This window comes from Jaculus jaculus, chromosome 9 (genome assembly GCF_020740685.1).
Source record: "Jaculus jaculus isolate mJacJac1 chromosome 9, mJacJac1.mat.Y.cur, whole genome shotgun sequence".
Lineage (NCBI taxonomy): Eukaryota > Metazoa > Chordata > Mammalia > Rodentia > Dipodidae > Jaculus > Jaculus jaculus.
Genome location: NC_059110.1, coordinates 3,452,324 through 3,465,000, shown reverse-complemented (window position 1 = coordinate 3,465,000; position 12,677 = coordinate 3,452,324). Strand labels below are relative to the sequence as shown.

At 47.3% G+C, this 12,677-nt stretch overlaps 1 protein-coding gene across 1 annotated transcript in view; it reads right to left on the bottom strand.

Moving 5' to 3' along the window:
* Pde10a (phosphodiesterase 10A) overlaps positions 1 to 12,677 on the bottom strand; it is a 201,710-nt gene that overhangs the window by 17,839 nt on the left and 171,194 nt on the right. Inside the window, 5 exon segments of the mRNA XM_004651088.3 lie at positions 1,039 to 1,211; positions 4,987 to 5,142; positions 7,349 to 7,499; positions 10,452 to 10,535; positions 11,552 to 11,694. Coding sequence (XP_004651145.2) covers positions 1,039 to 1,211; positions 4,987 to 5,142; positions 7,349 to 7,499; positions 10,452 to 10,535; positions 11,552 to 11,694 — 707 coding nt within the window.

Below are 12,677 nucleotides of genomic sequence, written 5' to 3'. Positions count from 1 at the left end.
AGAAGAGGGAAGACGCCCTCCTCCCTGTCAGGCAGCAGAGCACCGACATTAAAGTCAGCTAAATAGAGATGGAATTACAGACAAATAAATCCTATGGACCTTGAGAGCTTGCTTGGAGGTTCTAGCAGGGGAGCACAGCTACCCAAATACCCTTCACTGAAGATGGGGCCTCCTCTATTTGGGGAAGGTCATCCTCTGACTGAGCATGCAGCTTCCGGGGGGGGGGTACACACATGGAGCAGTGAGAAAGGAAGGGGACACCCACCTAGCCAGACAGATCCGCCAAATCAACCCTGGCAATCGATCAATGAGGTGCGGAATGTCACAACAAAACGGGGGAGGGGTGTGAATTACCATGGTTTATTGTCTATGATTATGAAAGTTGTCATTAAAAGAAAAAGAAATAAATCCTCATGGAGGTCGATAGTAGACAATCCCTCCAAAAATATTACTGAGACAACACATATGTATACATACAACACATATGTATGTATGTATGTATGAATGTATATAGAAAGAAAGAGTCTAAGCAGGCCATTTATGAAGTCAAAAGAAAAGAAATCTAGAGTAGAAAGTATGTTCCAAGACATCTCTATTTGATGATGGCTTAATTTTGTATACAGAAATTCCTAAGCAAGTCACAGAGGAGGCCCTCAAAGCGCCTGAATAAAGAGACTGTCACAACACTGAAGATAAAGATGGTGGCACTGATGAGGGCTCCATCAGGATACCAGGAAGTCACAGCATGGAGGATGTTGGTAACCACCCAAGGACCATCAGTGAAAAAATGGGCTAGCGGTGTCCTTAGGTCCCACACACGGGTGGGTGACAAGGGTCATAATAAACACACCGGAAGAGTTGTGAAGGTCAGTGTCCCGAGAAGAAAAAGGTGTTAGCTTAAGCAAAATGATCATTAAACAGAACATCAAACTATTTTCATGTTTCTTTTTTAAAAATATGGATTGATGTCATTTCATTTTTTTTTTTTTTTCTCAGCAACAGTCCCTGAACTGTTAAACTTTGTAAAACTATTTTTACCTGTGTGACTGATTGTGGAGGTTTAGTGACCCTGTCTGGTACATCTCCTCCAACTGCTTCCTGTTACCAAAGTACAGAGCGAGGTCGGTGGCGATGATGGCTTTGCGGATGATCTCCAGCACCTGCTCATACTCGCCGGAGCTCAGCGTGGAGAAGATGTTGTGTCCTTCGAGCTGTGGAGAGACGCACAACAGAACCAACGTTGAGCCAGACTGTCCCTCGGATGTTTCCAGTGATTTGATGTACCACAATCAATAAGACAACTGTCACACCAGCGACAGGTTTTGGGACGCAATAGTTGGAAGAGAATTACAGAACAAGGCATTTTTTTAAGCTATGATAGCAATGAGGCAGTATTCACTCACATGCACTGTTTTAACCAGAGAAGTATCTACCACTTAATATCCTGTGGCTTGACTATACCTTATTTGTGTATATTTCTTATAAGACTAGAGAACATAAAATATAGAAGTTATTGTTCTGTCTTCTGAAACCAATTAAAAACTTGGGACTACTCCTGAGGTCACAGGGAGCCAGGGTGCAGATTTAGCAGATGATTTTGAGAGACACAGACTTGGCAAAATGGTGGTAGATGAAGGGAACAGGCAGTAAACAAAGTAACAGCCTGAAGGCCGAGGCAGGGAGGCTGAGGACAGAAGGGGGGGGGGGGTGACAGACACTCTGAGGCGGACCTCCACCACAGGGAAAATTCCAGTGTCCAGCACCAGCACCAGCACCAGCACCAAGACAACAGGAAGCTCAGCCAAAGGTAAGAGAGCACACCTGGGTCTGGAGAGACAGCTCAGTGGTTAAGGCACTTGCCAGCAAATACAAAGGACCCAGGTTCGATTCACTAGGACCCACGTAAGCCAGATTCACATTTGCAGTGGCTGGAGGCCCTGGCATACTTGTTCGTTCTCTTTATCTCTATGTCCCCCTACATACATATACATACATACACACACACACACACACACACACACGCCTGACCCTTTCTCTCTCTCCCTCTCTCAAATAAATAATAAAATATTTTTTAAAAGAAGACAGCACAGGGTTGAAGGGATGGCTTAGTGGTTAAGGCGTTTGCCTGCAAAGCCAAAGGACGCACCTGGAGTTTGTTTACAGTGGCTGGAGGCCCTGGTGCACCCATTATCTCTCTCCCTCTCTCTCTACCTCTTTCTCTGTCAAATAAATAAATAATTTAAAATAAATATTAAAAAAGACAGCACACCTCTTTCCTCTCCAGAAGCACGTGTTTTCCTCACCTCCTCCCATATCTTCTCAGCAGGAGACTAACCACTGCACTTCCCTGCTGTCATCCTTCCAAGACCAGCGAGGATCAGCTAGATGCTGTCTGTCTTTCTCTCTCTCCCTCTCCTTTCAGTGTTTGTGCATGTGTGTGTGTGGATGCACAGGAGAGTGTGCACGTGTGTCAGACAGATTAGCTCTTTGAATATGGCTGTCAGTCCTTCTGCTGTTGCTGAGTAGCACTGTCGGTCTGGAGTTTCCCTCAGGTGACGGTGGCAGCCGTTCTGAAGGTCAGGCACTCAGGTTCTCACAGCTGCGCAACCGTGAAACACGACCGCAGAGCCACGCCGACACAGCACACCGTGAGGACTCCTGCAGGGGACCGCGCCCCATACCATGCAGGATCTTTGCCAGGCCATGCGGAAGGGTGGTCCCAGGCCCACAGCCAGCAAGCAGTGCAGACACGGGTCTGCGCAGACCACGGCAACAGCGGAGGGGTCTGAGGTGTCCACGTGATCGAGCTACAGGCCGCGCTGCCTCATTTGAGCGGCTGGAAGCTGTTCCCTTTACTGTGACTCAAAGACACCACCAAGTCTAGCAGTGTCTTTTGAAGGACTTGACTGGGTTGTTGGAGGAGATTAAAGAAGTAAAAAGCTTATAGATTGTCATCTCTAGGCTTGGGTTACAGGCTGCCACCACAAGAAATAAACTAGAGGGTAATTCTGGGGAACAATAAAGCAGAGGCACAGCATTGGGTGCCTGAAATACTAACGTGCAGCGGTGTAGACAGAAGTCCCGCTGGACTCTGCTCCACAGTAAGCACAGCTTTGTCCGCAGGGACCTTCCTCACCCTGACTGAGCCGCAGGAAGGCATCAATTGGTGTACATTCAGCTCATCACTGTCTCCCCAGTACCTAACAGTGGGCATCAGGAGGGGCTCAACAAGGTGCTTGGTACTGCCCTGAACTCGCCGGAGTGGTGGAAGATCGGAAAACTCTCAGAGCCGTGTCCTGAGCACTCCTGAGGTGGAGAATACAGAGCTTTACGGAGAGGACAGGACCCTGTCTGCCCCTTGCTCTCTGCGGGTGCACCTCCCCTGCTCAGCTTCCAGAAGACCTGAACCAATGTCCAGTCTGCATCCACCTACAAGTGTGCATCTCACCAGAGCTTGCAGTGATGCCCTACACTCCTGCTTGATGACCTTCTGTTCGTAGGCAGCACCTCATCACCTTACCTCCTCACAACAAGCCTTCTACTCACTGAAATTCTGCTTCCCCCTGCTGTAACCTAGCTCTTGTCAAACGACTGTCTGGCTGCCCATGCCCTAGCCTCAGAGACCCTGTCCAGCTCATTTCAGAAATGCCCCGTGTGATCTGGGATCTCCATACCACTGGGGATCAACCCTCGTGGACTGAGCATTAGGCATCTTCGTTGGCAGTGGTGACAATGGACAGGTCTTCCTGGGGCTCTCGTGGTCTCCACTCCATGGCTTTGCTGCCGTGGCTGCATTCCAGGGTTACCTCTGGTCCTTCCTACCGTGCAGCCTTGCACCACTTCAACACTGGGGTTGTGTGTGGCTGGGTTTACGGGGTTGGGCCTGCTGATGGGTTTCTATTACCTAACTTTTTAAAAAATTATTTATTTATTTATTTATTTGAGAGCGAAAGAGACAAAGACAGATAGAGGGAGAGAGAGAATGGGCGCGCCAGGGCCTCCAGCCTCTGCAAACAAACTCCAACCAGACACGTGCGCCCCCATGTGCATCTGGCTAGCGTGGGACCTGGGGAACCGAGCCTCAAACCAGGGACCTTAGGCTTCACAGGCAAGTGCTTAACCACTAAGCCATCTCTCCAGCCCTATTACCTAACTTTTAAGACTGTTCTACACAGCCAGGTTCAGGGCTATGATAACCTGCATGACTAAGTGGAACTATGAAATAGTGAATAACACCCTCAAAACACGGCAATTGCAAGGACCTACCTTTAAAATCCATCCATTCAGCTTATCCTAAATAGTGATGTAACACCTCAAAACCGGCAGCTGTAAGGACCTACCTTTAAAAATCCATCCATCAAATAGTGATGTAACACCCTCAAAACCTGGCAGCTGCAAGGACCTACCTTTAAAATCCATCCATCAAATAGTGATATAACACCCTCAAAACCTGGCAGCTGCAAGGACCTACCTTTAAAATCCATCCATACAGCTTATCCTAAATAGTGATGTAACACCCTCAAAACCCAGCAACTGCAAGGACCTACCTTTAAAATCCAACCATTCAGCTTATCCTAAATAGTGATGTAACACCCTCAAAACCCGGCAACTGCAAGGACCTACCTTTAAAATCCATCCATTCAGCTTATCCTAAATAGTGATATAACACCCTCAAAACCCGGCAACTGCAAGGGCCTACCTTTAAAATCCAACCATTCAGCTTATCCTAAATAGTGATGAAACACCCTCAAAACACGGCAGCTGCAAGGGCCTACCTTTAAAATCCATCCATTCAGCTTATCCTTTAAAATGATTCTTCATCCATAAACCCCACAATTTGATTACCGCTCTAGACGTTGGGCACACAGTATTTGCTTGCCAAATACGCGACATGACGTCCCTCCCCTCCTTCTGCCAAAGCACCTCTACCCCAGAAGCCCTGGCCCAACCAGGGGCCACCCACGGGAGGGGTGGGCAGCGGCTCACCTGCAGGATGGACACCGTCTGCGAGAAGTGGTGCTGCTCCATGGTGGAGGTGGAGTACAGAGCCGCCAGCGGGTGGTCGAACTTCTGCAGGTAGCTGTTACTGAAGCCCCTGTGGTCCAGGTCGTGACACAGACACGCGATCAGCAAGCCTTTGCGCTTAGAAAGACAAGAGAGCAAAGGGTGGTTCAGAATCGAAGCGAGGCTCAAGCTTACTTTCATGTCACCGTGACTTCTGCCGTGAGCAGATCCAAAACTCTTGGGAATCCTTTAAGTTTCAGATAATAGTTCCTCTTAAACCCTTTCTCTGTCTCTCCTTAAACTCAGCCGCCAAGTTACTCGTGTGTGCTCGAGCTCCATTCCGTCAAGCGTCAAGCTCACCCAGGTATCAGAGATGCGCTCAGCCCGGGTGGGGCCAAGAAGTGGAGGCTTTGCTTCTCCTGTTCTGACAGCACAGTATACGACCAGCAATGCACCTCACAAGTAAAGCTGAGCATGAAAATATGGCACGCTCACTGAAAGCAAGAAACAGTGAAGCAGAACCCATAGCTGGAGCTGGGAAACAAGTCGGAACCATATTCAAGGAGCCCGCTCTCCACTATCAAGCTCCCACCAATCACGGGCTACAAGAGGGACTACACCTATATAATTCTCTCTAAAATAACAATGGTTATCCCATTTATCCAGTGCTAACTTCACTCTCCATTGGAGATTCTGCTTCTCTTTTTCAGACAAACACAGATCCTGAGCCCCAGCTGAAACCATAGCAGAATTAGGGAAATGAGCAAGAGTGCTGTTTTCTTGGTGAACTTGGTACCAGCATAAGGGTGAAGGAGATAGACACAGAGAACACTCAAATCCCACCAAATCAGAGATCCAGACACACAGAGGCTCCCAAGACCTCATCACTGAAGCAGACCTAAAACAAACCCAACATGGCTCAGGGAAATTTGCAAAAGAGGGGGCGGAAAGATTGTTAGAGCCACAAGTTAGGACATTATGTACACAGACATAGCCTCTTCCCCATAACTGATGCCTAACCCCACAATGCATGACCCATATTCTCCAACGAGGAGGGTCCCTTCTGAGGGGGGAGGGCAGGGAGGAGGCTAATAATGGTACCAACATGACTGTATACACATTGTGTACATAACTAATGAAAAAAAATGAATTAAATTAAATTTTAAGAAAAGAAACAAGCTTAGGGAGGCTGGCCCAGTAGTAATCAGAGAGGTCTGGCCAGACTCAGAAGGAGCACCAGGTATGAGCAAAGACCAGTGTCTGAGAACATGGAACACATTAGGATAGAAAGAGAAATTTTCAATACAATATTGTTGTCAATAGAACTATGGATTTTTTTAAATTAATTAATTTATTTATTTATTTGAGAGCGACAGACATAGAGAGAAAGACAGATAGAGGGAGAGAGAGAGAATGGGTGCGCCAGGGCTTCCAGCCTCTGCAAACGAACTCCAGACGCATGCGCCCCCTTGTGCATCTGGCTAACGTGGGACCTGGGGAACCGAGCCTCGAACCGGGGTCCTTAGGCTTCACAGGCAAGCGCTTAACCACTAAGCCATCTCTCCAGCCCATGGATTTTTGAGGAGGAAGGATATCGTACCTTAGTATACTAACCTCTGCTACAAATCTAGATGATTACCAAACAACAAACAAACAAAACCAGAAACACTTTCTAGCCTCTTTATGGTAATAATTCTGTAACCTTCTGGCTGTACCTCCCAAAGCACGACACTCATTTACTGAGGTAGAAATGGGACTGGATCAGGGTTTGAGCAGCATCACCAGGCCAGTGGGTGACAGGGATGTCCGTCCTTGAGGTTGGGTTGCATATACGTGAGACTGGCATCACTGGGCCCTGGGCATTCATCCCATCACTTAGCTCTTGGCTGGGATTAGACTTGCTGCAGAGTGGACAGTCTCCAGATAGTGCCCCTCTGAGACTGGTAAGTCCCCTAGTGTGACCCCAGCTCTGGGCACAGAAGGCCATAGAAATCAGTTAAAGCCCTGAGTTCATCTCCTTATGCTGGAAGAGACCAGAAACATTCTCAAATCAGCACCATAGCAGCATTGCCAGGGTGTGTGGGTTAATGAGAACAAGTCGCTCTGCGAAGTCCTTTCAGAACACGTGAGCTTTAGTCAGGAGGGGAGAAGATCACACAGAATGACGGAGTGCTTCCTTGAGGGAGCGGTGTGGTGCCAACTGTGCATCTATCTTCCTTACAGGCTGTGGCACATGCTTATTACAGTGAAGTGTGGCACAAAACCACGTCTTGAATGTGCTGTGGACACAGAGTATGAAATCCACGGAGGGTCCGTGACAATGGGAGAGGGCAGGCAGACCCACCTCGAGGTCCGTGAAGAGCCCGTAGTTGTTCTGAAGGATGGCATACATGCAGTGCGCCACTGTGACGGCGTGCTTCCAATTGTGGTATGGGACCCGCCGGTAGTTCTTCTTCACGGACATAATGAAACGACACAGCTTTTCAAGGTCAAAGCTGGGTGGGGAAGAAAGTGTAGTGATTAGGGTTAGGGTTAGGACAATGACAATGACCTTCTGGGAGTGCCCTTTGGCTAGGGTACACATGAGTCTGCCTCCTCATGCTCTTATGGACTCCTGGGGTTGTGGGTCATGGGTCGTGGGAGCAGTAGTCAGTCATTTTTGGAGGTAGGGAATACCTCTGGGCATGACGTCTCAAGCTGTGGCTCTTAAAATCTTTCCACCCCCTCTTCTGCAAAATTCCCTGAGCCGTGGGTTAGTTTTATGTCTATTTCAGTAATAGGCTCTTAGGAGCCTCTGGATCTCTGCTTTGGTAGGTGTTAAGTGTCTTTAGGGTCTGTCTCCTTCACCCTGGCGCTGGTTATCAGAAACAGCATGGAAGCACCTCTCTTGCTCTTCTCCCCATTCCTCTGTAGATTCAGCTGAGAGTGAAGTCTGGGCTAATCTTCTGAAACTACAGAATCTGCTCTTCTTTTGCAGAAGGTAGTGAGACCCACAGAGATAAACTCTTCTCACACTTCAGCCAAGCCACAGCTGAATCTACAGTGTCTAGGAGACAGACCCTGAGGACACTCAACACCTACCAAAGCAGAGATCCAGAGGCTCCTAAGAGCTCATTACTGAAATAGACTTCAAACTACCCACCAGGGTTCAGGGAATTTTGCAGAAGAGGGGGCGGAAAGATTGTAAGAGCCACAGGTTGAGATATCATGCCCAGAGGTATTCCCTACCTCCAAAAATAACTGACTACTGCTCCCACAACGCATAACCCACAACCCCAGGGGAATACCTGCAACCCCACTGAGAAGCGTCCCCAATGGAATGCGGGCAGGGACGAGGGAAAGGGGTAACAACACATGATGTATCCATATGAAACATCTCATTAATAATAACAATAACTAGATCAGTAAAAAGACAAAAGAACATAAAAAATAAGCAAAAGTCTTCATGCTTTGAATTTTCAGATATGTGTTTTAAATGTGTATCATCACACATAGATTTACCCACAAGCCCCAATAAGCCCTATGACTGAACTACTGACTTGGACCATCACAATGAAGTGCTGTGTGCACAGTGCTGGTAATCCTGCTCAAGTCTCCTTTGCTTTATAAGTTTGAAGAAATAAGACCAAGGTCTTCCAGAAACCATCCCTTTGGACAACAGCCCTGAAGCTAGAATTCTGGATAAGCTCAGTAGTGATCCTATTACTCTTGGACCTTGGAAAGAGAGAGAGCACGTGAGAGAGAGAGAGAGTGTGTGTGTGTGTGTGTGTATTGCTACTGTCTTGATCTTATTTTCTCTTGTTTACAGACAGCCCTCCTCAGATGGCCCTGTGGAAATCTAACACCATATACCTGGGTCCCCTTGACTAATTCCAAGGTTAGCAAGGGTAGAGATCCTAAAACTTCCACGCCCCATTTTGCCTGCAGCAGCCTTCTCCTAAATGACTTCAGAGTCAACTCTGGAGGGGAAATGTTGGGTAGCTAGACAGGCTACCTGCTTGGAGGCCATTGAAGTAGGACCCCTCTTTTGTAGTCCCCTTGGTCTCTCCTTAAGATTAAAATCTCATAAGAAGGAAAGAGGGTGGAGTTATCAGGGCTCTGTTGAAGACCATTAAGGGAAAATGCCTCCTGGTCAAAAGGACAAAAGCTAAATTCCACCTGTGGTCTGGGTGGAGACATTCTAATCTATGCAAAATGTGAGATTACCAAGACATACTATGGTATACTCCCTTAAGAGTTAATGCATGCTACAGAGCCTGACAACCCCTGACCAGGACGCTTTCTCTCAGAAAGCCTGCTTCATTTGAAGGTGCACTACCCGATGGGAGGCACCCATGCCCGAGGAGCACCTCCCTCAACGCCACTGCTTGCAGCTCCTCCCCACTCAGCCTGCCTGCTCTCCTCTGACTCAAATAATGCAGTCTTCCCCTCTTTCTACCTCTTCTTGGGACAATGGCCAAAATCTTAAGCATGCATTTCCTAATACTCTGGGATTTCCCACTGTTTTCCCAATCAAATCTCCTTTCTTTCCACTCAAATAAAAAGTCTGCTGAGCATGGTAGCACATGACTTTAATCCTAGCACTTGGGAGGCAGAGGTAGGAGGATCACCGATGAGTTCAAGGCCACCCTGAGACTACCTAGTGAATTCTAGGTCAGCAAGGACTAGTGTGAGACCCTACCTCAAAAAAACAAAAAACAAAAAACAAAAGTCGGAAGCAAGACAAAGTGGGAGGGGAGTGATGAGTGGTGACTCGGTACTGAGAAGTGTCACACATCCAGTGAGGGGACCTGCCTTTTAACCCTAGTTCAACAGTTTCACGTAAAGGCGATGCTACCTGCACGTGCAGTTCCCAGCACGGACCTCTGTGAAGTAAGGCTGTCCACCTGCATGGTGAGCCCTGCCTCTTACAGTTACACAGCGTAAACTGTTTCCATGACAACCTCCCAGACATGTGGTTGCTGACCAAGCTACAACCAAACTGCCAGAGAATGCAACAATCTCTGGAGAACCTGACAGGACTATTTTATGATCACGATAAACACAGGACATGTTGAGGCACCTAAGATGGAAAATCAAGTTGGTATAACACTAAATTATTTTTTCAAAGTTTTATTAACAACTTCCATGAGTATAAAAAATATCCATGGTAATACCTTTCCTCCCCCCACTTTTCCCTTTGAAACTCCATTCTCCATCATATCCCCTCCCTGTCTCAATCAGTCTCCCTTTTATTTTGATATCATGATCTTTTCCTCCTCTTATAATGGTCTTGTGTAGGTAATATCATGCACTGTGAGGTCATGGATATCCAGGACATTTTGTGGCTGTAACTCTAAATATATATTAAAACGAGTGTTTCCATGCATAGACCACACACATCATACCTCACAACACATACTAAACACACAGGCAATAAATAAATAAAAGGATATAAAGGTACATACCAGGATGGCCCACAGGACTGATGAACCATATAGACAAAAATTCCAGGCCACATATTTTCAAATGGGCCAATGTCAAAGTGGAATCTGAAATTAAGAGAGAGTACTTTAGTGTCTGTAACTGCTTGTGATCGTTAATCTTTGGGCATGCCTGTGAGGGATTTTCTAGATTAGGTTACTGAGGTCAGAAGGTCCACCTTCGCTGCGGGCAACACCATTCCGGGGGCCTTGGTAGAAGGCCCTGGACTGTGTGGAGAGGAAAGCACGGGCTGAGCAGTAACGCCCACCACTCTGCTTTCTCGCTGTGCTCAATGTGAGCGGCTGCCTCACGCTCCTAAAGCCATGCCTCCAGACCAGGATGGAGTGCGGCTTCACGCCTTAAGCTGAAATACACCTTTCCTTCTTAAGTTGCTTTGGTTGGGCTTTTTCTTTTCACAACAATTCAACAAGTAATATCTCAGTAAGGAAAATTGGTTAGCTTTTTCTAGAAACTGAAAGGGCCCGAGGACCTCAGCCCTCCCTGCCTGCCTGCTCAGTGGCATGTCTCTACTGGAAGTCCTGAGATTCCTCATGTTTTCAGAATATGTGGAAAGTCACTGATTAATTTTCTATTAAAAATATCGGTCCACAATTATGCTGCAGCCGCCATCAGAAGAATTAAGAGCACCACACATAAATTCATATGCCCACAGGTAGGGGAACCTTCTTAGAAGTCAATTTTAGAGTTCCAGTGTATTATATTGAACTAGGAAACTGGCATGAAATACAAAAACCCAAAGTTATAACAAGGTGTACTTTCATTTGGTAATCTAGTCCCTACCCTTAAGTAGCATAATAGGCATAAGTAATATAGTCATGTGTATTTCCAATTACAAGGCAGGTGTTAGCCTAGGCTAGTCTCTGTCTCTTGCTCCTCCTGCCTCGGCCTCACTCCCAAGCACTGGGATTGCCGACCGTGCCACGTGGGTTTGGAGTTCGGACTCGTAAGCAGAGAAGGATGCAGCAGCTCGGGGAACCATGCGTGACCCCTGCACATTCCTGTGGTTCTGCCCATAACCCGCTTCGCAATGGGACTTGAAGGACTGACAGAGCAGAGCACTCACAGCTCGATCTCTCGGCAGAGGCGCGCAGGGAGCGTGAAGTGCATGAGGCCCTGCCACTCCTCCGCCGTGCAGATGCTGTGGTAGGACAGCTTCTCCATGGTCACCCGGTAGATGCACTCCGAGTGGCGGATTCTATGGTACATCTGGAAGGAAGAGGAAGGCGGAGGGAGGACCGGGTTACAGCTGTGCTGACAATGCCTGGGCACGGCAGGCGCGGAGCAGGAAGTGAGATAGAGGCATGTTACAATGTGTTTTGTTACTGCACATGCCAACCGTTTAAAAGAATGCCAGTCTAAGCTTCTTCTCCATCCTTGAAATAAATGACTTCAGTCACCACGTTCACCCACAATATCAAAGCCAACGTCCTTGGGAAGATTCCACTTTTTGCCTCCTTGTTGATTTAATTGCACAGTTTTTCTGTTGTTAGGTGAAATTAATTTGGGGTGTTTCTGGTGTTGCAGTACTTTGTGTGACACAGATCTGCATACTCTCCAAGGACCTTCTCATGGAGTAGGCACATGAGACCGTTGGCTACACTGATGGGAAATGGGAGACAGGGCACGTGGCTGGTGGAAGCGTGCTTGCCCAGCCTGCACTGCGCCCACAGCATGGGGAAGAGGTGAGGAGAAAGCCATGAACTGGCACATTTTACTCTATCTAATTAAGATCATTTATTTTTAAAAAATTGCATTTATATACTTCCAAGCAGAGAGAGGTAGGGAGGGAAAGAGAGAGAGAGAAAAAAAGAGAGAATGGGCATGCCAGAGCCTCCAGCCACTGCAGAAAACAAAATCCAGATGCTGGCACCACTCTGAGCATCTGGTTTTATGTGGGTACTGTGGAATCAAACTTGGGTCATTAGACTTTCACAGGCAAGTTCCTTAACCACTGAGCCATCTCTCCACTCCTAACATCTATTCTATGTATGCAAATGATGCTTTACCAATAATCAAACTACTACGTGAGATGGAATTTAAAAATTAATGGAACCCAGATGTGGTAGCACATACCTTTAGTCCCAGCACTTGGGAGGCTGAGGAAGGAGGATTGCTGTAAATTGAAGGCCACCTATGGCTACAGTGAGTTCCAGGTCAGGCTAGTGCGAGACAGCCTCAAGGAAAAATGA